This window comes from Petromyzon marinus, chromosome 74 (assembly GCF_048934315.1).
Source record: "Petromyzon marinus isolate PM22_M1 ecotype Great Lakes invasive population chromosome 74, UKy_Petmar_22M1.pri1.0, whole genome shotgun sequence".
In the NCBI taxonomy this organism is placed as follows: domain Eukaryota; kingdom Metazoa; phylum Chordata; class Hyperoartia; order Petromyzontiformes; family Petromyzontidae; genus Petromyzon; species Petromyzon marinus.
The window spans coordinates 6,358,289-6,385,063 of NC_133740.1; the positions used below are offsets into that span (position 1 = coordinate 6,358,289).

At 53.8% G+C, this 26,775-nt stretch overlaps 1 protein-coding gene across 1 annotated transcript in view; it reads left to right on the forward strand.

Moving 5' to 3' along the window:
* Positions 1–26,775, forward strand: part of LOC116958211 (uncharacterized) — a 200,121-nt gene that overhangs the window by 160,105 nt on the left and 13,241 nt on the right. The window contains exons 31-32 of the mRNA XM_076056179.1: positions 14,820–15,033; positions 19,364–19,524. Coding sequence (XP_075912294.1) covers positions 14,820–15,033; positions 19,364–19,524 — 375 coding nt within the window. The remainder of the gene's footprint in view (positions 1–14,819; positions 15,034–19,363; positions 19,525–26,775) is intronic.

The window sequence follows — 26,775 nt, forward strand, 5'->3', positions numbered from 1 at the left end:
AACGCCCGCTGGCAGGAGGTCACGGGGCAGACCCAGGTGCCACGGGTCGACTGACTGAGATGACTGGCTGATGCACCACCTGTGCCCCCTACTGTGCCAACCTGCTGTGCTTTAGCCACCCGGCGCTCCGCTCGCTGTTGTGAGCGTCGCTCCTCCGCCCTCCGTTGTTGTTGGAGGGCGACTGCCTCCAACTGCCCAGTAGCATCCTTCACGAGCCTCCTCCACAGAGGCCGATCTTGACACCGCTGGTACCAGTCATCGGCAAGTCCACTCAGCTCCACGTCCTCCTGTACCACATCACTCCATCTCTTCTCTAGCCCGTGCCGCGCCCGCTTAGCCCCCTCAATCCGGCCAAACAAAAGCTGTTTCGGCATGCGGTGGCTGGGCATGCGGGCTACATGACCCAGCCATCGCAGCCTTGCCTGCCGGAGGAGCTCACCGATGGGACCCTGCCCAGATCTTTCAAGGATTTGTGAGCTCCTCACACAATCCAGTCTGGTTAAACCCAGGATGGATCGTAGGCAGGTCAGCCTAAATGTTTCTAACCGGCGAAGATGTTCCATTAGGGGGGTCCACGTTTCGCAAGCGTAGAGAAGGGAGGGAATGACCGTGGCCGAGAAGACCTGAAGCTTAGTGCGGAGCGACAGACCAGGTAGCTTCCACACAGCGTTACGCAACCGATGAAAAGATATTGCCGCTCGACTGATTCGGAGTGAGACCTCTGCTGTTAAACTGGAGCCAGTCATAAGCACACTGCCCAGGTATGGGAAACTCTCCACTCTCTCCACAACTGCCCCATCACCGATTGGGAGTTGTGGGGGTGGAGTGTCCGATGGTACAAAATACCCAGGCAGGTGCTTAGTTTTGGTGGGGCTGATGGTAAGGCCCCACCTCTTAGTGGCACGCTCCAGTCTCAGCAGCAGCGTCTCCAACTCCTCCTCTGACTGAGCAGCTATTACCAAGTCATCAGCATACATAACGTGGTTGAGCAATAGGGAGCCATCCCTTGACCGCACCCGGGCATCGATTAGCCTCCCATTATATCTGTACCATATGGAGATTCCCCCGGTACAGCTATTGAAGGCTTCACGAACTACGTGGTCAAAATAGATGTTAAATAATGTGGGAGCCAGAGGACATCCCTGTCGCACCCCAAGGTGTACAGGGAATGGCTCTGACTCCCGGCCACGTAGTTTTACCCGGGCCCGCTCACCATCATGAAGGTCCTTAATGATCGTGAGCAGAGGGTCAGGTACTCCAAAAGCACGAAGAACGACCCAGAGCCCAGGCCTACTGATGGTATCATAGGCCTTGACCAGGTCAATAAAGCAGAGATGTAGGTCTTGTTGGAATTCCCTACACCTCTGCTGTAGCAGACGGACAGAAAATATGGCATCTGTGCAGGACCGCCCTTTCCTGAAACCGCATTGGGGCTCCGCAAGCCTCTCCTCAGCGTGCCTGGCAAGGCGATGCTGAATAATCCTTGCCAGGACCTTTCCCGGCACACTGAGGAGTGAGATGCCCCTGTAGTTGTTACAGTCTGTGCGGTCCCCCTTCTTAAAAAGGGGGACCACCAGGGCATCCTTCCAATCCTGCGGAACCCGTCCAGTGGTCCAGACTGTTGTTATGATGTCATATAGGGCAGTCTGTGCACAAACGCCACCCTCCCTCAGCATTTCGCTTGGGAGATCATCTCTGCCCGCTGCCTTTCCTGGTCTCAGACTCCGGATCGCCTTCAATACTTCCTCAGCAGATGGCACCTCAGCCAGCCACTCACAGGGGGTGACTTCATCCAATATTTGAGGCACCGCAGCCTCAGCAGGGTCATCCTCACTTTGTGCCACGATGTTTTCCTGGCTGTGGGATTTTCCCTCCCCCAGGACCTCACAGAAATGCTCAGCAAATCTGCGAACCTGTTCCTGGGGGTCGGAAATTGGATCACCGTTTTTTCCCCTAATGATGGTAATAGGTGTGGCGCTGCAGGTTACTTTTTTGATGGAGTTAAATAGCGATTTGTGATCACGGGCCACTGAGGCAGACTCCATCTCCTCAGCAACCCGCGACCACCACCCATCCTTGCAGCGCCTCACGGCTCTCCGAACCTCCGAGCGAAGGCTGCGGTAAGCCTCCTCATTCTCTGACGTGGGATTCTGTAGCCGATGACAGTGGGCCTGTCGCTTTTTCTCAACCATCCTGAACAACTCCTCTGTCATCCAGGGTGTCTGGGGAGGTCTGGACCGCGTACCCAAAGCAGCCATTGCAGCTGCATGAGTCACAGTCCTAAACCTCGCCCATTTACCCTCGACATCAGGAGGAGTCGGGGACGATGCCAATCCCAGCCGCAAGCGATGATGAAATTCTCGCTTGCAACTTTTATCAGATAACTGAGACCAGGCCACTTTAGGTTGGAATGGGGTCCTGGGTGTACACCCACCACCGGAGTGGAAGAATGGCAGGCGCATCTTACAGATGACTAGTCGATGGTCAGAGGGCAGATCAGCTCCACGGTAGGTCCTGGTGTCAAGGACATGGGCTCGCATTCGCTGGTCCGTCACTATGTAGTCCAGCAGATGTTCTTGCTTGGACCCGGCATGCATCCATGATGTTGTGTGGATGCGCCGATGCCGGAACAGCGTGTTGGTAATTACAAGCCCATGGGCTGCACAAAAATCTAGCAGCCTCCTACCGTTGTTATTGAGCTGATCTGGCCCATGCCCTCCAATCACTCCAGACCAGGTGCCAGTATCATGACCAACTCGGGCATTGAAGTCACCCAACATGATGACTCTATCCCGAGGGGCCACTTTAGCCAGCACCTGTGACAGGATGTCATAGAAGGCATCTGACTCATCGGCTTTGCCTGCATCCCTCCACGGATGTTCATCTTCGGTGGGGGCATAAGTAACCACGACCACCATTCCTCGCCTCCGGTTGATGGGAAGGCGAGCCCAAAGTAGCCTGGGGCTTACAGCTTCCCACACCTCACCGCCACGCTCCCACGCCCAAACAACCCCCTACCTCCTCGCGGTGCCGGACGGGCAACTCTGTCGTGGACAGTGCTGTGGGGGGAGTTCCAATTTTGATTGGCTCCTCCCCTCATGGCATATGTGTCCACCACAGGGGCTAAACGGGGGCTCTGGACGGGTGCGAGGGGCTGGTAACCCCTCCACCTTCAATTAATTACCACAAAACCACGAATTAAAGTGAAATATGTAACAACTAAGCTTGTGCCGGAGGCCCCGGGGGGCCAGGCGTCTATGACGTCTCCTGGCCAAACCCCAATTGGCGGAGCCAGGAGATTGAATACCTACCCTCGGGGCTACTCCAGAAACAAGGAAAAGCCACTACGGGTGGCCACGTGGAATGTTCGAACGCTCACTGCAGAGGATAGGCTGCCACTCCTCTGTCGGGAGCTGGACCGGTACCGCCTGGATCTATGCGGCATTCAGGAGGTCCGGTGGACCGGCTCTGGCTCCTGCCACCATGAGGGGTGGACAGTCCTCTACTCGGGGCAGCAGACTGCCAAACAACAGGGTGTGGGTCTTCTTTTGAACACACACACACACACGTACACACACACACACGTACACACACACACGTACACACACACACACGTACACACACACGTACACAGTGACACACACACACGTACACACACACACACACGTACACACACACACGTACACACACACGTACACACACACACACACGTACATACACACACGTACACACACACACGTACACACACACACGTACACACACACACGTACACACACACACACGTACACACACACACGTACACACACACACACGTACACACACGTACACACACACACGTACACACACACACACACGTACACACACACACACGTACACACACACACACACGTACACACACACACACACGTACACACACACACGTACACACACACAGTGACACACACGTACACGTACACACACACGTACACACACACGTACACACACACACGTACACACACACACACACGTACACACACACACACGTACACACACACGTACACACACACGTACACACACACACACGTACACACACACACACGTACACACACACACACACGTACACACACACACGTACACACACACACACGTACACACACACACACGTACACACACACACGTACACACACACACACACACGTACACACACACACGTACACACACACACGTACACACACACACACACGTACACACACACACACACGTACACACACACACACGTACACACACACACACGTACACACACACACACACGTACACACACACACACGTACACACACACACGTACACACACACACACGTACACACACACACACGTACACACACACACGTACACACACACACACAGTACACACACGTACACACACACGTACACACACACACGTACACACACACACACACGTACACACACACGTACACACACACACACACGTACACACACACACACATACACACACGTACACACACACACGTGCACACACACACACGTACACACACACACACACACGTACACACACACGTACACACACGTACACACACACACGTACACACACACACGTACACACACACACACGTACACACACACACACACGTACACACACACACACACGTACACACACACACGTACACACACACACACGTACACACACGTACACACACACGTACACACACACACGTACACACACACACACACACGTACACACACACGTACACACACACACACAGTACACACACGTACACACACACGTACACACACACACGTACACACACACACACACGTACACACACACGTACACACACACACACGTACACACACACACATACACACACGTACACACACACACGTGCACACACACACACGTACACACACACACACACGCACACACACACGTACACACACACACGTACACACACACACGTACACACACACACGTACACACACACACACGTACACACACACACGTACACACACACACGTACACACACACACACGTACACACACACACGTACACACACACGTACACACACACACACGTACACACACACGTACACACACGTACACACACACACGTACACACACACGTACACGTACACACACACACGTACACACACACACGTACACACACACACACGTACACACACACACGTACACACACACACACGTACACACACACACGTACACACACACGTACACACACACACACGTACACACACACACACACGTACACACACACACACGTACACACACACACATACACACACGTACACACACACACGTGCACACACACACACGTACACACACACACACACACGTACACACACACGTACACACACACACGTACACACACACACGTACACACACACACACGTACACACACACACACACACGTACACACACACACACGTACACACACACACACGTACACACACACACGTACACACACACACACACACGTACACACACACACGTACACACACACACGTACACACACACACACACGTACACACACACACACACGTACACACACACACACGTACACACACACACACGTACACACACACACACACGTACACACACACACACGTACACACACACACGTACACACACACACACAGTACACACACGTACACACACACGTACACACACACGTACACACACACACACACGTACACACACACGTACACACACACACACACGTACACACACACACACATACACACACGTACACACACACACGTGCACACACACACACGTACACACACACACACACACGTACACACACACGTACACACACGTACACACACACACGTACACACACACACGTACACACACACACACGTACACACACACACACACGTACACACACACACACACGTACACACACACACGTACACACACACACACGTACACACACGTACACACACACGTACACACACACACGTACACACACACACACACACGTACACACACACGTACACACACACACACAGTACACACACGTACACACACACGTACACACACACACGTACACACACACACACACGTACACACACACGTACACACACACACACGTACACACACACACATACACACACGTACACACACACACGTGCACACACACACACGTACACACACACACACACGCACACACACACGTACACACACACACGTACACACACACACGTACACACACACACGTACACACACACACACGTACACACACACACGTACACACACACACGTACACACACACACACGTACACACACACACGTACACACACACGTACACACACACACACGTACACACACACGTACACACACGTACACACACACACGTACACACACACGTACACGTACACACACACACGTACACACACACACGTACACACACACACACGTACACACACACACACGTACACACACACACGTACACACACACACACGTACACACACACACGTACACACACACGTACACACACACACACGTACACACACACACACACGTACACACACACACACGTACACACACACACATACACACACGTACACACACACACGTGCACACACACACACGTACACACACACACACACGTACACACACACGTACACACACACACGTACACACACACACGTACACACACACACACGTACACACACACACACACACGTACACACACACACACGTACACACACACACACGTACACACACACGTACACAGTGACACACACACACGTACACACACACACACACACGTACACACACACACGTACACACACACACGTACACACACACACACACACGTACATACACACACGTACACACACACACGTACACACACACACGTACACACACACGTACACACACACACACACACGTACACACACACACACGTACACACACACGTACACACACACATACACACACACACGTACACACACACACACGTACACACACACACACGTACACACACACACACACACGTACACACACACACACACGTACACACACACACGTACACACACACAGTGACACACACGTACACGTACACACACACGTACACACACACGTACACACACACACGTACACACACACACACACGTACACACACACACACGTACACACACACGTACACACACACACACGTACACACACACACACGTACACACACACACACACGTACACACACACACACACGTACACACACACACACGTACACACACACACACGTACACACACACACGTACACACACACACACGTACACACACACGTACACACACACACGTACACACACACACACACGTACACACACACACACGTACACACACACACACACGTACACACACACACACACGTACACACAACAACAACAACAACCGCCATTCGCCACTAAGTGGCGGTGACGTCACCACGACGCTTGTGCCAGGCTATGTGCACCCTGAGGCCACGTGAAGTGTCGAACGCCCGCTGGCAGGAGGTCACGGGGCAGACCCAGGTGCCACGGGTCGACTGACTGAGATGACTGGCTGATGCACCACCTGTGCCCCCTACTGTGCCAACCTGCTGTGCTTTAGCCACCCGGCGCTCCGCTCGCTGTTGTGAGCGTCGCTCCTCCGCCCTCCGTTGTTGTTGGAGGGCGACTGCCTCCAACTGCCCAGTAGCATCCTTCACGAGCCTCCTCCACAGAGGCCGATCTTGACACCGCTGGTACCAGTCATCGGCAAGTCCACTCAGCTCCACGTCCTCCTGTACCACATCACTCCATCTCTTCTCTAGCCCGTGCCGCGCCCGCTTAGCCCCCTCAATCCGGCCAAACAAAAGCTGTTTCGGCATGCGGTGGCTGGGCATGCGGGCTACATGACCCAGCCATCGCAGCCTTGCCTGCCGGAGGAGCTCACCGATGGGACCCTGCCCAGATCTTTCAAGGATTTGTGAGCTCCTCACACAATCCAGTCTGGTTAAACCCAGGATGGATCGTAGGCAGGCCAGCCTAAATGTTTCTAACCGGCGAAGATGTTCCATTAGGGGGGTCCACGTTTCGCAAGCGTAGAGAAGGGAGGGAATGACCGTGGCCGAGAAGACCTGAAGCTTAGTGCGGAGCGACAGACCAGGCAGCTTCCACACAGCGTTACGCAACCGATGAAAAGATATTGCCGCTCGACTGATTCGGAGTGAGACCTCTGCTGTTAAACTGGTGCCAGTCATAAGCACACTGCCCAGGTATGGGAAACTCTCCACTCTCTCCACAACTGCCCCATCACCGATTGGGAGTTGTGGGGGTGGAGTGTCCGATGGTACAAAATACCCAGGCAGGTGCTTGGTTTTGGTGGGGCTGATGGTAAGGCCCCACCTCTTAGTGGCACGCTCCAGTCTCAGCAGCAGCGTCTCCAACTCCTCCTCTGACTGAGCAGCTATTACCAAGTCATCAGCATACATAACGTGGTTGAGCAATAGGGAGCCATCCCTTGACCGCACCCGGGCATCGATTAGCCTCCCATTATATCTGTACCATATGGAGATTCCCCCGGTACAGCTATTGAAGGCTTCACGAACTACGTGGTCAAAATAGATGTTAAATAATGTGGGAGCCAGAGGACATCCCTGTCGCACCCCAAGGTGTACAGGGAATGGCTCTGACTCCCGGCCACGTAGTTTTACCCGGGCCCGCTCACCATCATGAAGGTCCTTAATGATCGTGAGCAGAGGGTCAGGTACTCCAAAAGCACGAAGAACGACCCAGAGCCCAGGCCTACTGATGGTATCATAGGCCTTGACCAGGTCAATAAAGCAGAGATGTAGGTCTTGTTGGAATTCCCTACACCTCTGCTGTAGCAGACGGACAGAAAATATGGCATCTGTGCAGGACCGCCCTTTCCTGAAACCGCATTGGGGCTCCGCAAGCCTCTCCTCAGCGTGCCTGGCAAGGCGATGCTGAATAATCCTTGCCAGGACCTTTCCCGGCACACTGAGGAGTGAGATGCCCCTGTAGTTGTTACAGTCTGTGCGGTCCCCCTTCTTAAAAAGGGGGACCACCAGGGCATCCTTCCAATCCTGCGGAACCCGTCCAGTGGTCCAGACTGTTGTTATGATGTCATATAGGGCAGTCTGTGCACAAACGCCACCCTCCCTCAGCATTTCGCTTGGAAGATCATCTCTGCCCGCTGCCTTTCCTGGTCTCAGACTCCGGATCGCCTTCAATACTTCCTCAGCAGATGGCACCTCAGCCAGCCGCTCACAGGGGGTGACTTCATCCAATATTTGAGGCACCGCAGCCTCAGCAGGGTCATCCTCACTTTGTGCCACGATGTTTTCCTGGCTGAGGGATTTTCCCTCCCCCAGGACCTCACAGAAATGCTCAGCAAATCTGCGAACCTGTTCCTGGGGGTCGGAAATTGGATCGCCGTTTTTTCCCCTAATGATGGTAATAGGTGTGGCGCTGCAGGTTACTTTTTTGATGGAGTTAAATAGAGATTTGTGATCACGGGCCACTGAGGCAGACTCCATCTCCTCAGCAACCCGCGACCACCACCCATCCTTGCAGCGCCTCACGGCTCTCCGAACCTCCGAGCGAAGGCTGCGGTAAGCCTCCTCATTCTCTGACGTGGGACTCTGTAGCCGATGACAGTGGGCCTGTCGCTTTTTCTCAACCATCGTGAACAACTCCTCTGTCATCCAGGGTGTCTGGGGAGGTCTGGACCGCGTACCCAAAGCAGCCATTGCAGCTGCATGAGTCACAGTCCTAAACCTCGCCCATTTACCCTCGACATCAGGAGGAGTCGGGGACGATGCCAATCCCAGCCGCAAGCGATGATGAAATTCTCGTTTGCAACTTTCATCAGATAACTGAGACCAGGCCACTTTAGGTTGGAATGGGGTCCTGGGTGTACACCCACCACCGGAGTGGAAGAATGGCAGGCGCATCTTACAGATGACTAGTCGATGGTCAGAGGGCAGATCAGCTCCACGGTAGGTCCTGGTGTCAAGGACATGGGCTCGCATTCGCTGGTCCGTCACTATGTAGTCCAGCAGATGTTCTTGCTTGGACCCGGCATGCATCCATGATGTTGTGTGGATGCGCCGATGCCGGAACAGCGTGTTGGTAATTACAAGCCCATGGGCTGCACAAAAATCTAGCAGCCTCCTACCGTTGTTATTGAGCTGATCTGGCCCATGCCCTCCAATCACTCCAGGCCAGGTGCCAGTATCATGACCAACTCGGGCATTGAAGTCACCCAACATGATGACTCTATCCCGAGGGGCCACTTTAGCCAGCACCTGTGACAGGAGGTCATAGAAGGCATCTGACTCATCGGCTTTGCCTGCATCCCTCCACGGATGTTCATCTTCGGTGGGGGCATAAGTAACCACGACCACCATTCCTCGCCTCCGGTTGATGGGAAGGCGAGCCCAAAGTAGCCTGGGGCTTACAGCTTCCCACACCTCACCGCCACGCTCCCACGCCCCCTTCATTCTTTTGTTCAAAAGAAGACCCACACCCTGTTGTTTGGCAGTCTGCTGCCCCGAGTAGAGGACTGTCCACCCCTCATGGTGGCAGGAGCCAGAGCCGGTCCACCGGACCTCCTGAATGCCGCATAGATCCAGGCGGTACCGGTCCAGCTCCCGACAGAGGAGTGGCAGCCTCTCCTCTGCAGTGAGCGTTCGAACATTCCACGTGGCCAACCGTAGTGGCTTTTCGTTGTTTCTGGAGTAGCCCCGAGGGTAGGTATTCAATCTCCTGGCTCCGCCAATTGGGGTTTGGCCAGGAGACGTCATAGACGCCTGGCCCCCCGGGGCCTCCGGCACAAGCTTAGTTGTTACATATTTAAGTTTAATTCGTAGTTTCGTGGTAATTAATTGAAGGTGGAGGGGTTACCAGCCCCTCGCACCCGTCCAGAGCCCCCGTTTAGCCCCTGTGGTGGATACATATGCCATGAGGGGAGGAGCCAATCAAAATTGGATCTCCCCCCACAGCGCTGTCCACGACAGAGTTGCCCGTCCGGCACCGCGAGGAGGTAGGGGGTTGTTTTGCCGGACGTACACACACACACGTACACACACACACACGTACACACACACACACGTACACACACACACACGTACACACACACGTACACACACACACACGTACACACACACACACAGTACACACACGTACACACACACGTACACACACACACGTACACACACACACACACGTACACACACACGTACACACACACACACACGTACACACACACACATACACACACGTACACACACACACGTGCACACACACACGTACACACACACACACACGTACACACACACACGTACACACACACACGTACACACACACACACGTACACACACACACACACGTACACACACACACACACGTACACACACACACGTACACACACACACGTACACACACGTACACACACACGTACACACACACACGTACACACACACACACACGTACACACACACGTACACACACACACACAGTACACACACGTACACACACACGTACACACACACACGTACACACACACGTACACACACACGTACACACACACACGTACACACACACATACACACACGTACACACACACGTGCACACACACACACGTACACACACACACACACGTACACACACACGTACACACACACACGTACACACACACACGTACACACACACACGTACACACACACACGTACACACACACACGTACACACACACACACGTACACACACACACGTACACACACACGTACACACACACACACGTACACACACACGTACACACACGTACACACACACACGTACACACACACGTACACGTACACACACACACGTACACACACACACGTACACACACACACACGTACACACACACACGTACACACACACACACGTACACACACACACGTACACACACACGTACACACACACACACGTACACACACACACACACGTACACACACACACACACACGTACACACACACACATACACACACGTACACACACACACGTGCACACACACACACGTACACACACACACACACGTACACACACACGTACACACACACACGTACACACACACACGTACACACACACACGTACACACACACACACGTACACACACACACACGTACACACACACACACGTACACACACACACGTACACACACACACACGTACACACACACGTACACAGTGACACACACACACGTACACACACACACACACACGTACACACACACACGTACACACACACACACGTACATACACACACGTACACACACACACGTACACACACACACGTACACACACACACACGTACACACACACGTACACACACACGTACACACACACACGTACACACACACACACGTACACACACACACACACGTACACACACACACACACGTACACACACACACACACACGTACACACACACAGTGACACACACACACGTACACACACACGTACACACACACGTACACACACACACGTACACACACACACGTACACACACACACACGTACACACACACACACATGTACACACACACACACACATGTACACACACACACACACGTACACACACACACACAGTGACACACACACGTACACACACACACATGTACACACACACACGTACACACACACACGTACACACACACACGTACACACACACACATGTACACACACACACGTACACACACACACGTACACACACACACACACGTACACACACACACACACGTACACACACACACACACGTACACACACACACGTACACACACACACACACGTACACACACACACGTACACACACACACACACGTACACACACACACACGTACACACACACACACGTACACACACACACACACGTACACACACACACACACACGTACACACACACACATACACACACGTACACACACACACGTGCACACACACACACGTACACACACACACACACGTACACACACACGTACACACACACACGTACACACACACACGTACACACACACACGTACACACACACACACGTACACACACACACACGTACACACACACACACGTACACACACACACGTACACACACACACACGTACACACACACGTACACAGTGACACACACACACGTACACACACACACACACACGTACACACACACACGTACACACACACACACGTACATACACACACGTACACACACACACGTACACACACACACGTACACACACACACACGTACACACACACGTACACACACACGTACACACACACACGTACACACACACACACGTACACACACACACACACGTACACACACACACACACGTACACACACACACACACACGTACACACACACAGTGACACACACACACGTACACACACACGTACACACACACGTACACACACACACGTACACACACACACGTACACACACACACACGTACACACACACACACATGTACACACACACACACACATGTACACACACACACACACGTACACACACACACACAGTGACACACACACGTACACACACACACATGTACACACACACACGTACACACACACACGTACACACACACACGTACACACACACACATGTACACACACACACGTACACACACACACGTACACACACACACACACGTACACACACACACACACGTACACACACACACACACGTACACACACACACGTACACACACACACACACGTACACACACACACGTACACACACACACACACGTACACACACACACACGTACACACACACACACGTACACACACACACACACGTACACACACACACACACGTACACACACACACGTACACACACACACACACGTACACACACACACGTACACACACACACACGTACACACACACACGTACACACACACACACGTACACACACACACACGTACACACACACACGTACACACACACACGTACACACACACACACGTACACACACACACACATGTACACACACACACACATGTACACACACACACACGTACACACACACACACGTACACACACACACGTACACACACACACACACACGTACACACACGTACACACACACGTACACACACACACGTACACACACACACGTACACACACACACACGTACACACACACACACACGTACACACACACACGTACACACACACACACACGTACACACACGTACACACACACACGTACACACACGTACACACACACACGTACACACACACACGTACACACACACACGTACACACACACACACGTACACACACACACACGTACACACACACACGTACACACACGTACACACACACACGTACACACACATGTACACACACACACACGTACACACACACACGTACACACACGTACACACACACACACGTACACACACACACACACACGTACACACACACACACGTACACACACACACACACACGTACACACACACACACGTACACACACACACACACACGTACACACACACGTACACACACACACACACGTACACACACACACGTACACACACACACACACGTACACACACACACATGTACACACACACACACACACGTACACACACACACACGTACACACACACACACGTACACACACACACGTACACACACACACATGTACACACACACACACACGTACACACACACACACGTACACACACACACACGTACACACACACACGTACACGTGCCCTTACCGCTCGTCTCTAACTCCGTGGCCCAACGTGACGCCAGGCGGAGCCGGCCCTCCCCCCGGCCCTGGCCCTGGCCCTGGGTGAGGGCCCCCCGGCCCCGGCCCCGGCCCTGGGTGAGGGCCCCGTGGACCGTCGGCAGTGGACCCAGCAGCACCTGACGGCCGCCGACATCCACCCGGCGGCGCTGGCGCTGACCCCGCACCACGGAGCCGACTCCGATAACGACTGCGTGGACGTCAACGTGAAGGGGCCCGGTGAGTGGGGGAGGGGGGAGGGGGAGGAGGGGGAGGGGGGGGGAGATGACTTGGGGGGTGGAGGGGACGGGAGGGGAGGGGTGAGGGGAGGAGAGGGGAGGACACGGGGGGGGGGGGGAGTGTGTGGGTGGGAGGGAAAGGGGGTGGGGAGTGTGAGAGTGGGGGGGGGGGGAACGGGGGGGGGAGATGACTTGGGGGGGTGGAGGGGAGGGGAGGGGTGAGGGGAGGACACGGGGGGTGGGGAGGGTGAGAGTGGGGGGGGGGGGGAGGACACGGGGGGGGAGTGTGTGGGTGGGAGGGAAAGGGGGTGGGGAGGGTGAGAGTGGGGGGGGGAGGACACGGGGGGGGGGGAGTGTGTGGGTGGGAGGGAAAGGGGGGTGGGGAGGGTGAGAGTGGGGGGGGAACGGGGGGGGGAGATGACTTGGGGGGGTGGAGGGGAGGGGAGGGGTGAGGGGAGGACACGGGGGGTGGGGAGGGTGAGAGTGGGGGGGGGGGGGAGGACACGGGGGGGGAGTGTGTGGGTGGGAGGGAAAGGGGGTGGGGAGGGTGAGAGTGGGGGGGGGAGGACACGGGGGGGGGGGAGTGTGTGGGTGGGAGGGAAAGGGGGTGGGGAGGGTGAGAGTGGGGGGGGGAGGACACGGGGGGGGGGGAGTGTGTGGGTGGGAGGGAAAGGGGGTGGGGAGGGTGAGAGTGGGGGGGGGGAGGACACGGGGGGGGGGAGATGACTTGGGGGGGTGGAGGGGAGGGGTGAGGGGAGGACACGGGGGGTGAGAGGGAGAGGGAGGGGGGAGGGAGGACAAGGGGGGGGGAGTGTGGGGGTGGGAGGGAAAGGGGGGTGGGGAGGGTGAGAGTGGGGGGGGGGTGAGGGGGGGACACGGGGGTGGGGGGAGGGGGAGGAGATGACTTGGGGGGGCGAGAGGGAGGGGGAGGGGGGAGGGGAGGACACGGGGGGGTGAGAGTGGGGGGGGGGAGATGACTTGGGGGGGTGGAGGGGAGGGGTGAGGGGAGGACACGGGGGGGAGTGTGGGGGTGGGAGGGAGAGGGGGTGGGGAGGGTGAGAGTTGGGGGGGGGGTGAGATGACTTGGGGGGGGGCGAGAGGGGGGTTTGCGGCGTGGGGATGGGGTGAGGGGGTGGGTGGGGGGGGTGGACACGGGGGGGAGGGAGGAGCTGAGAGTGTGGGGGAGGGGCACGTGGAGGCGGTGTCAAGATCGGCATCCGTTGATTCAGAGGAGCAGTCACGTGAAGGACGCTGCTGCTACTGGGCAGTGCCAGGCTAGGTGCACTCTGAGGCTGCTGGGCAGTTGGAGGCAGTCGCCCCTCCAGCAGCAACGGAGGGCAGAGGACCCGACGCTCACAACAACGAGCGGAGCGCCGGGCGGATAAAACGCAGCGAGTTGGCACAGTAGGGTGGCACAGGTGGTGCATCTGACGGTCATCTCAGTCAGTCGACCCATGGCCACCACCTGGGTCTGTCCCGTGACCTCGTGCACCTAGCCTGGCACAGTGGAGGGCACAGGTGATGCATCTGCCAGCCATATTCATCAGTCAACCCATGGCCACCACCTGGGTCTGTCCCGTGACCTCGTGCACCTAGCCTGGCACAGTGGAGGGCACAGGTGATGCATCTGCCAGCCATATTCATCAGTCAACCCATGGCCACCACCTGGGTCTGTCCCGTGACCTCGTGCACCTAGCCTGGCACAGTGGAGGGCACAGGTGATGCATCTGCCAGCCATATTCATCATTCAACCCATGGCCACCATCTGCGTCCATCCCGTGACCTCGTGCACCTAGCCTGGCACAGTGGAGGGCACAGGTGATGCATCTGCCAGCCATATTCATCAGTCAACCCATGGCCACCATCTGGGTCTATCCCGTGACCTCGTGCACCTAGCCTGGCACAGTGGAGGGCACAGGTGATGCATCTGCCAGCCATATTCATCAGTCAACCCATGGCCACCACCTAGGTCTGTCCCGTGACCTCGTGCACCTAGCCTGGCACAGTAAATCCCGTTGACCTGATGATTTAAGAGTGCTATTGGTTTGTGTTTAGTTTCTCGTTCTTAGCCCACTACCCCGCTGCACACTCTGATTAGTGGGGTTGATTACGTATGATGTGAAAGACGTTCCACATGCATAGTACACTGTGCACTACTATACACTACACTATACACTACACTATACACTACACTACTATACACTACACTATACACTACACTACTATACACTACACTACTATACACTACACTATACACTACTATACACTACTATACACTACACTATACACTACTTACTATACACTACACACTACACTATACACTACACTACTATACACTACACTATACACTTTATACTACACTATACACTACTATACACTACACACTACTATACACTACACTATACACTATACACTACTCTACACTACACTATACACTACACTATACACTACACTATACACTGCACTATACACGACTATACAATACGCTATACACTACTATACACTACATTATACACTACTATACACGACTATACACTGATATACACTACACTATACACTACAATACACTACAATATACACTATAATACACTACTATACACTACACTATAAACTACACTATACACGACTATTCACTATACACTACACTATACACTATACTATACACTACTATACACTAATATGCACTACGACACACTACTATACACTACACTATAAACTACACTATACACGACTATTCACTACACTATACACTACTATACACTACATTATACACGACTAAATAATACACTATACACTACATTATACACTACTATACATTACACTATACACTACACACTACACTACATTACACACGACACTATACACTACTATACACTACACTATACACGACTATACAATAAACTATACACTACACTACACTATACAATACACTATACACTACACTATACACTACACTATACACTACTATACACTACACTATACACTACACTATACACTACACTATACACTACTATACACTACACTATACACTATACACTACACTACACACTACTATACACTACACTATACGCTACACTACAGACTACTATACACTACACACTACTATACACTACACTATACACTACACTACACACTACTATACACTACACTATACACTACACTACACACTACACACTACTATACACTACACTATACACTACACTACACACTACTATACACTACACTATACACTACACTACACACTACTATAGACTACACTATATACTACTATACACTACACTATAAACTACACTATACACGACTATTCACTACACTATACACTACTATACACTACATTATACACGACTATATAATACACTATACACTACATTATACACTACTATACATTACACTATACACTACACACTACACTACATTATACACGACACTATACACTACACTATACACTACACTATACACTACACTACTATACACTACACTATACACGACTATACAATAAACTATACACTACACACTACACTATACAATACACTATACACTACACTACACACTACTATACACTACACTATACACTACACTACACACTACTATACTATACACTACACTATACACTACACTATACACTACTATACACTACACTATACACTACACACTACACTACACACTACACTATACACTACACTATACACTACACTATACACTACACTACACACTACACTATACACTACACTATACACTACACTACACACTACTATACACTACACTATACACTACACTACACACTACACTATACACTACACTATACACTACACTATACACTACACTATACACTACACTATACACTACACACTACTATACACTACACTATACACTACACACTACACTACACACTACTATACACTACACTATACACTACTATACACTACACTATACACTACACACTACTATACACTACACTATACACTACGAACCTGTTGACCTACGACCCCGTGGACCTGAGTGTACCCGGGTTCAAATTCCCGCTCGCGTGCCACCACCGGCGACGATTTATCTGGTGCCGTCCTGAGCCTCCCCTAGGTCGACTCAGCCTCAAACGAGTACACCTGGTGTGTAGCGCTGTGTAGCGTAGTGAACATCGCCAGCACTGGGGGAGACAAAGGCGGCCGGGCGTGGTTGCTGGCCACCCCACCCCCTCTGTGTGTGCCACAGTGCCGGTAGCCTTCACAGGTGGCGCTGCTGCTGCTGCTACTCGCCGCTAACAGCACTTGCCCCGGCGGTCTGTGGGAGGCTACACGGGGGACCTTTTGCTGTGGGCGCGCGCGCGGTTGCAGACGCTCTGACGCCGCTGATGCTGGCCTCGATGAGGAGCGGCAGCAGCTTCGAGAGCGGCGTGGAGCTGGAGGTGGACGTCGAGGAGGAGGAGGAGGAGCCTCGGACAGACGAGTCGGAGGACTCCTCCTCGGCCAACATCATCACCGACCTCATCCTGCAGGTGTGAAGCCCCCGGCCACGCCGCGTGGGGCACGGGGGGGGGGGGCGGGCGGGCAGGGTGAGTGGATGGGTGGATGGGTGGATGGGTGGACGGGCGGACGGATGGGCGGGTGGACGGCTGGACGGGTGGATGGGTGGACAGGTGGATGGGTGGACGGGTGGATGGATGGGTGGACGGGTGGATGTGTGGACGGGTGGATGGATGGGTGGACGGGTGGATGTGTGGACGGGTGGATGGATGGGTGGACGGGTGGATGGATGGGTGGACGGGTGGATGGGTGGACGGGTGGACGGGTGGATGGGTGGACGGGTGGACGGGTGGATGGATGGGTGGACAGGTGGATGGGTGGATGGGTGGACGGGTGGATGGGTGGACGGGTGGATGGGTGGACGGGTGGATGGATGGGTGGACAGGTGGATGGGTGGATGGGTGGACGGGTGGATGGATGGGTGGACAGGTGGATGGGTGGATGGGTGGACGGGTGGATGGGTGGACGGGTGGATGGATGGGTGGACGGGTGGATGGGTGGACGGGTGGATGGATGGGTGGACAGGTGGATGGGTGGACGGGTGGATGGATGGGTGGACGGGTGGACGGGTGGATGTGTGGACGGGTGGATGGATGGGTGGACGGGTGGATGGATGGGTGGACGGGTGGATGGGTGGACGGGTGGACGGGTGGATGGGTGGACGGGTGGATGGATGGGTGGATGGGTGGATGAGTGGACGGGTGGATGGACGGGTGGGTGGACGGATGGACGGGTGGACGGGTGGACAGACGGACCGACGGGTAGATGGGCAGGGCAGCCTTCGACAGGCTGGCGGGTGCCAAGTGCTGCCTGGGAGGTTAGCACGCCGTGGGTGCGGCTGCCCGGGTAGTGGGCGGGGCTTCCAGGGAAGTGGGCGGGGCTATCTGATTAATGGGAGGGGTTGCTTGCGTAGTGGGAGGGGGTACCCGAGTGGTGGTCGGAGCTACCCGAGTAGTGGGAGGGGCTACCTGAGTAGTGGGAGGGGCTACCTGAGAAGTGAGTAGTGGGAGTGGCTAGTGTCGAAGTGGGCGTGGCTGTGTGAAAGTGGGAGGGGCTGGTTAGCGCTGCGCTACGAACCCGGCGACCCGAGTTCGATTCCCGCTCACGGCCAACACCACCGGTGACGATTCTCTGAACCGGTCCTGGGCCTCCCCTAGGTCGACTCAGCCTCAAATGAGTACCTGATGTAACGGTGAAGCGTAGTGAACATCGCTAGCACTGGGGAGACAAAGGCGGCCGGGCGTGGTGCTGGCCACCCACCCCCTCGTGTGCCACAGTGCCGGTAGCCTTCATAGGCGCTGCTGCTGCTACTCGATACTCACAGCACTTGTCCCTACAGTCTGTCAGAGGCTACACGGGGAAGCTTTGTCTGTGTCTGTGTGCGAGGTGCTCGCTAACAGCACTTGCCCCTACAGCCTGTAGAGGCTGATGACGACGACGATGACGATGACGACGACGACGATGATGATGACGACGACGATGACGACGATGACGTCGATGACGTCGACGATGACGTCGATGACGTCGATGACGTCGATGACGTCGACGACGATGACGACGTCGACGATGACGATGACGATGACGACGATGACGATGACGACGATGACGATGATGACGACGACGATGACGACGTCGACGATGACGACGACGATGACGATGTCAACGATGTCAACGACGTCGACGACGATGACGTCGACGACGACGACGATGACGACGACGACGACGACGTCGACGACGATGACGATGACGTCGATGACGTCGACGATGACGTCGATGACGTCGATGACGATGACGTCGATGACGTCGATGACGATGACGACGATGACGATGACGACGATGACGATGATGACGTCGACTTTGAAGACGACGACGATGATGATGACGATGACGTCGAAGACGATGACGTCAGAGACGACGAGGTCCGCCCTCGTTAACGTCATCGACGTCACTCCCCCCCTCCCTCCGTCTCTCCTCTCCAGGGACCTCTTCCAGCTTTCCTCTCGACGTCACTTCGTCAACCTCTTCATGGCAGGAGGTCGCTCCTCCTCCTGCTCCTGCTCCTTCTCCCTTCTGCTGCTGCTCTCACTGCCTACACGACACCACCGCGTGTCTGTCCGTACTGCCTGTCTGAGTGTCTCCTGTCTCAGTGTGTCCTGTCTCAGTGTCTCAGTGTCTCAGTGTCTCCTGTCTCAGTGTCTCCTGTCTCAGTGTCTCAGTGTCTCGGTGTCTCCTGTCTCAGTGTCTCCTGTCTCAGTGTCTCCTGTCTCAGTGTCTCCTGTCTCAGTGTCTCAGTGTCTCGGTGTCTCCTGTCTCCTGTCTCAGTGTCTCCTGTCTCAGTGTCTCCTGTCTCAGTGTCTCAGTGTCTCCTGTCTCAGTGTCTCCTGTCTCCTGTCTCAGTGGCTCCTGTCTCAGTGTCTCCTGTCTCCTGTCTCATTGTCTCCCTGTCTCAGTGTCTCAGTGTCTCAGTGTCTCCTGTCTCCCTGTCTCAGTGTCTCCTGTCTCAGTGTCTCCTGTCTCAGTGTCTCAGTGTCTCCTGTCTCAGTGTCTCCTGTCTCAGTGTCTCAGTGTCTCCTGTCTCAGTGTCTCAGTGTCTCCCTGTCTCAGTGTCTCCCTGTCTCAGTGTCTCCTGTCTCCCTGTCTATGTCTCCTGTCTCCTGTCTCCCTGTCTCACTGTCTCAGTGTCTCCTGTCTCCTGTCTCCTGTCTCCCTGTCTCCCTGTCTCAGTGTCTCCTGTCTCCCTGTCTCAGTGTCTCCTGTCTCAGTGTCTCCTGTCTCAGTGTCTCCCTGTCTCAGTGTCTCAGTGTCTCCTGTCTCAGTGTCTCCTGTCTCAGTGTCTCAGTGTCTCCTGTCTCAGTGTCTCCCTGTCTCAGTGTCTCCTGTCTCGGTGTCTCCTGTCTCAGTGTCTCCCTGTCTCAGTGTCTCAGTGTCTCCTGTCTCAATGTCTTCATGTCTCAGTGTCTCAGTGTCTCCCTGTCTCAGTGTCTCAGTGTCTCAGTGTCTCCCTGTCTCCCTGTCTCAGTGTCTCCTGTCTCGGTGTCTCCTGTCTCAGTGTCTCCCTGTCTCAGTGTCTCAGTGTCTCCTGTCTCAATGTCTCCCTGTCTCCCTGTCTCAGTGTCTCCTGTCTCAGTGTCTCCTGTCTCAGTGTCTCAGTGTCTCCTGTCTCAATGCCTCCCTGTCTCAGTGTCTCAGTGCCTCCCTGTCTCAGTGTCTCCCTGTCTCCCTGTCTCAGTGTCTCAGTGTCTCAGTGTCTCCCTGTCTCCCTGTCTCAGTGTCTCCTGTCTCAGTGTCTCCTGTCTCAGTGTCTCAGTGTCTCCTGTCTCAATGTCTCCCTGTCTCAGTGTCTCCTGTCTCAGTGTCTCCTGTCTCAGTGTCTCCGTGTCTCCTGTCTCAATGTCTCCCTGTCTCCCTGTCTCAGTATCTCCCTGTCTCAGTGTCTCCTGTCTCAGTGTCTCCTGTCTCAGTGTCTCAGTGTCTCAGTGTCTCCTGTCTCAGTGTCTCCTGTCTCAGTGTCTCAGTGTCTCCTGTCTCAGTGTCTCCTGTCTCAGTTTCTCCTGTCTCAGTGTCTCCTGTCTCAGTGTCTCCTGTCTCAGTGTCTCAGTGTCTCAGTGTCTCCTGTCTCAGTGTCTCAGTGTCTCAGTGTCTCCTGTCTCAGTGTCTCCCTGTCTCAGTGTCTCAGTGTCTCCTGTCTCAGTGTCTCAGTGTCTCCCTGTCTCCCTGTCTCCCTGTCTCAGTGTCTCAGTGTCTCCCTGGCTCCCTGTCTCAGTGTCTCCTGTCTCAGTGTCTCCTGTCTCAGTGTCTCAGTGTCTCCTGTCTCAATGTCTCCCTGTCTCAGTGTCTCAGTGTCTCAGTGTCTCCTGTCTCCCTGTCTCAGTGTCTCCTGTCTCAATGTCTCAGTGTGTCTTGTCTCAATGTCTCCCTGTCTCAGTGTCTCCTATCTCGGTGTCTCCTGTCTCAGTGTTTCCCTGTCTCAGTGTCTCAGTGTCTCCTGTCTCAATGTCTCCCTGTCTCCCTGTCTCAGTGTCTCCTGTCTCAGTGTCTCCTGTCTCACTGTCTCAGTGTCTCCCTGTCTCCTGTCTCAGTGTCTCCCTGTCTCAATGTCTCAGTGTCTCCTGTCTCAGTGTCTCAGTGTCTCAGTGTCTCCTGTCTCAGTGTCTCAGTGTCTCCCTGTCTCAGTGTCTCCTGTCTCCCTGTCTCAGTGTCTCCTGTCTCAGTGTCTCAGTGTCTCAGTGTCTCCCTGTCTCAGTGTCTCAGTGTCTCCCTGTCTCAGTGTCTCAGTGTCTCCCTGTCTCAGTGTCTCCTGTCTCAGTGTCTCCTGTCTGAGTGTCTCAGTGTCTCCCTGTCTCAGTGTCTCCTGTCCCAGTGTCTCCGTCTCAGTGTCTCCCTGTCTCAGTGTCTCCTGTCTCAATGTCTCAGTGTCTCCCTGTCTCAGTCTCTCCTGTCTCAGTGTCTCCTGTCTCAGTGTCTCCTGTCTCAGTGTCTCCTGTCTCAGTGTCTCAGTGTCTCCTGTCTCAATGTCTCCCTGTCTCAGTGTCTCCTGTCTCCTGTCTCCCTGTCTCACTGTCTCAGTGTCTCCCTGTCTCAGTGTCTCCTGTCTCACTGTCTCAGTGTCTCCCTGTCTCAGTGTCTCCTGTCTCACTGTCTCAGTGTCTCCCTGTCTCAGTGTCTCCTGTCTCACTGTCTCAGTGTCTCCCTGTCTCAGTGTCTCCCTGTCTCAGTGTCTCAGTGTCTCCTGTCTCAGTGTCTCAGTGTCTCCCTGTCTCAGTGTCTCCTGTCTCCCTGTCTCAGTGTCTCCTGTCCCAGTGTCTCAGTGTCGCAGTGTCTCAGTGTCTCCCTGTCTCAGTGTCTCAGTGTCTCCTGTCTCAGTGTCTCCCTGTCTCAGTGTCTCCCCTTGTCTGTCTCAGTGTCTCAGTGTCTCCTGTCTCAGTGTCTCAGTGTCTCCCTGTCTCAGTGTCCCCTGTCTCAGTGTCTCCCTGTCTCAGTGTCCCCTGTCTCAGTGTCTCAGTGTCTCAGTGTCTCAGTGTCTCCTGTCTCAGTGTCTCCTGTCTCAGTGCCTCAGTGTCTCCTGTCTCAGTGTCTCAGTGTCTCCTGTCTCAGTGTCTCAGTGTCTCCCTGTCTCCTGTCTCCCTGTCTCCTGTCTCAGTGTCTCCTGTCTCAGTGTCTCCTGTCTCCCTGTCTCCTGTCTCAGTGTCTCCTGTCTCAGTGTCTCCCTGTCTCAGTGTCTCCTGTCTCTTGTCTCAGTGTCTCCCCTTGTCTGTCTCATGGCCATCAACATCGGTTCCTGCGCCTCCCCTTGGTCGACTCGGTGTGATGTTCAAACATTGCCACGTGGTGATGGCCACTCACCCACCCACTCACTCACCCACTCACTCACCCACCCACCCACTCACTCACCCATTCACTCACCCACCCACTCACCCACTCACTCACCCACTCACTCACTCACCCACTCACTCACCCACTCACTCACCCACCCACCCACCCACTCAGCCACCCACTCACCCACCCACTCGCCCACCCACTCACTCACCCACCCACCCACCCACTCACTCACTCACCCACCCACCCACTCACTCACTCACCCACTCACCCACCCACTCACCCACTCACTCACTCAGCCACTCACTCACTCACCCACTCACCCACCCACTCACCCACTCACTCACTCACTCACCCACCCACTCAGCCACCCACCACCCACTCACCCACCCACTCACTCACTCACTCACCCACTCACTCACTCACCCACTCACTCACTCACTTACCCACTCACTCACCCACCCACTCACTCACTCACTCACCCACTCACTCACCCACCCACTTACTCACCCACTCACTCACCCACCCACTCACTCACCCACTCACTCACCCACTCACCCACCCACTCACCCACTCACTCACCCACCCACTCACTCACCCACTCACCCACCCACCCACTCACTCACCCACCCACTCACCCACCCACCCACTCAGCCACCCACTCACTCACTCAGCCACCCACTCACCCACCCACTCACTCACCCACTCACTCACCACTCACTCACCCACTCACTCACTCACCCACTCATTCACTCAGCCACCCACTCACTCAGCCACTCACTCACTCACTCACCCACCCACTCACTCAGCCACCCACTCACTCAGCCACTCACTCACTCACCCACTCACTCACTCACCCACCCACTCACTCACCCACCAACTCACTCACCCACTCACTCACCCACTCATCCACTTACCCACCCACCCATTTTAGTTCCATTAGTCCCATCTATTTGGTATAGCCCTGTGAGCCTTTCGGCTCTTGAATCCGGTGCAACTGCAACAAACAAAAACATGAACAAGAAAACATCTTAAAGTGATTATGTGACTGTGCAAACAGAAAATCCAGGAAAAAAAACATCAAAATATTCCTTAAATAGCACCGTACACCAACGCTGTGTGCAAAAATCCCAGTGGGTTGCACGTCAAATAACAACAGCCACAACAACCACAAGACAACTAAGATTAAGGCCATCAGTCTAACTCCGTACTACAATAAACAAAAACATGGCCAAAAACAAAAAAAACGTTTTCGAAATCAACCAAAATAAAAGCCATAAATGCAACGTAACAGTGATCATAGGGACTGTGACCGAATTTTTAACAATAAACTACATAAATAAATTATAACACTAAACCCTAGAGCCATATTTTAGGCCACTGAATAGCAGTGGCAGCTAGGGGTGTACAACTCCTCTAGAGCAGTTTTGAGTGAAGATCTCATAGGTAGTGATTCAAGTTGCAGTTTATTGGCAATAGCATTCCAGACCCTGGGGACATCAATAGCAAAGGCCCTTCCTCCGGTTTTTGTACGGCAATAGGGAATGTGAAGTTGGTAAATGAGCGAAGACCTGAGATCAAATTTGTTCTTTGAAATAGAGAGGAGATCCAGTAGGTAGTCTGCGGATTTTGTTTGTAAGTACATCGTGAATAAATAAGATCTGGTGCACAAGCCGTCGAACATTAAGAGATGTTAAGTTTGACCCAATGTAGAGATCACAGCGGTGAGTCCTATATGGACAGTTCAATGCAAATCTTAAGGCCGAGCGATAGATGGAATCAAACTTCTTTCAGTACAGTACTTGGGGCTGATTTATACACGATGTCACAGCAGTCAAGTAGAGGCGGTATGGTAGCTTTAATCAATTCCAAACGGAACATTTCGGGGATAGCAGTGCTTGTGTCGA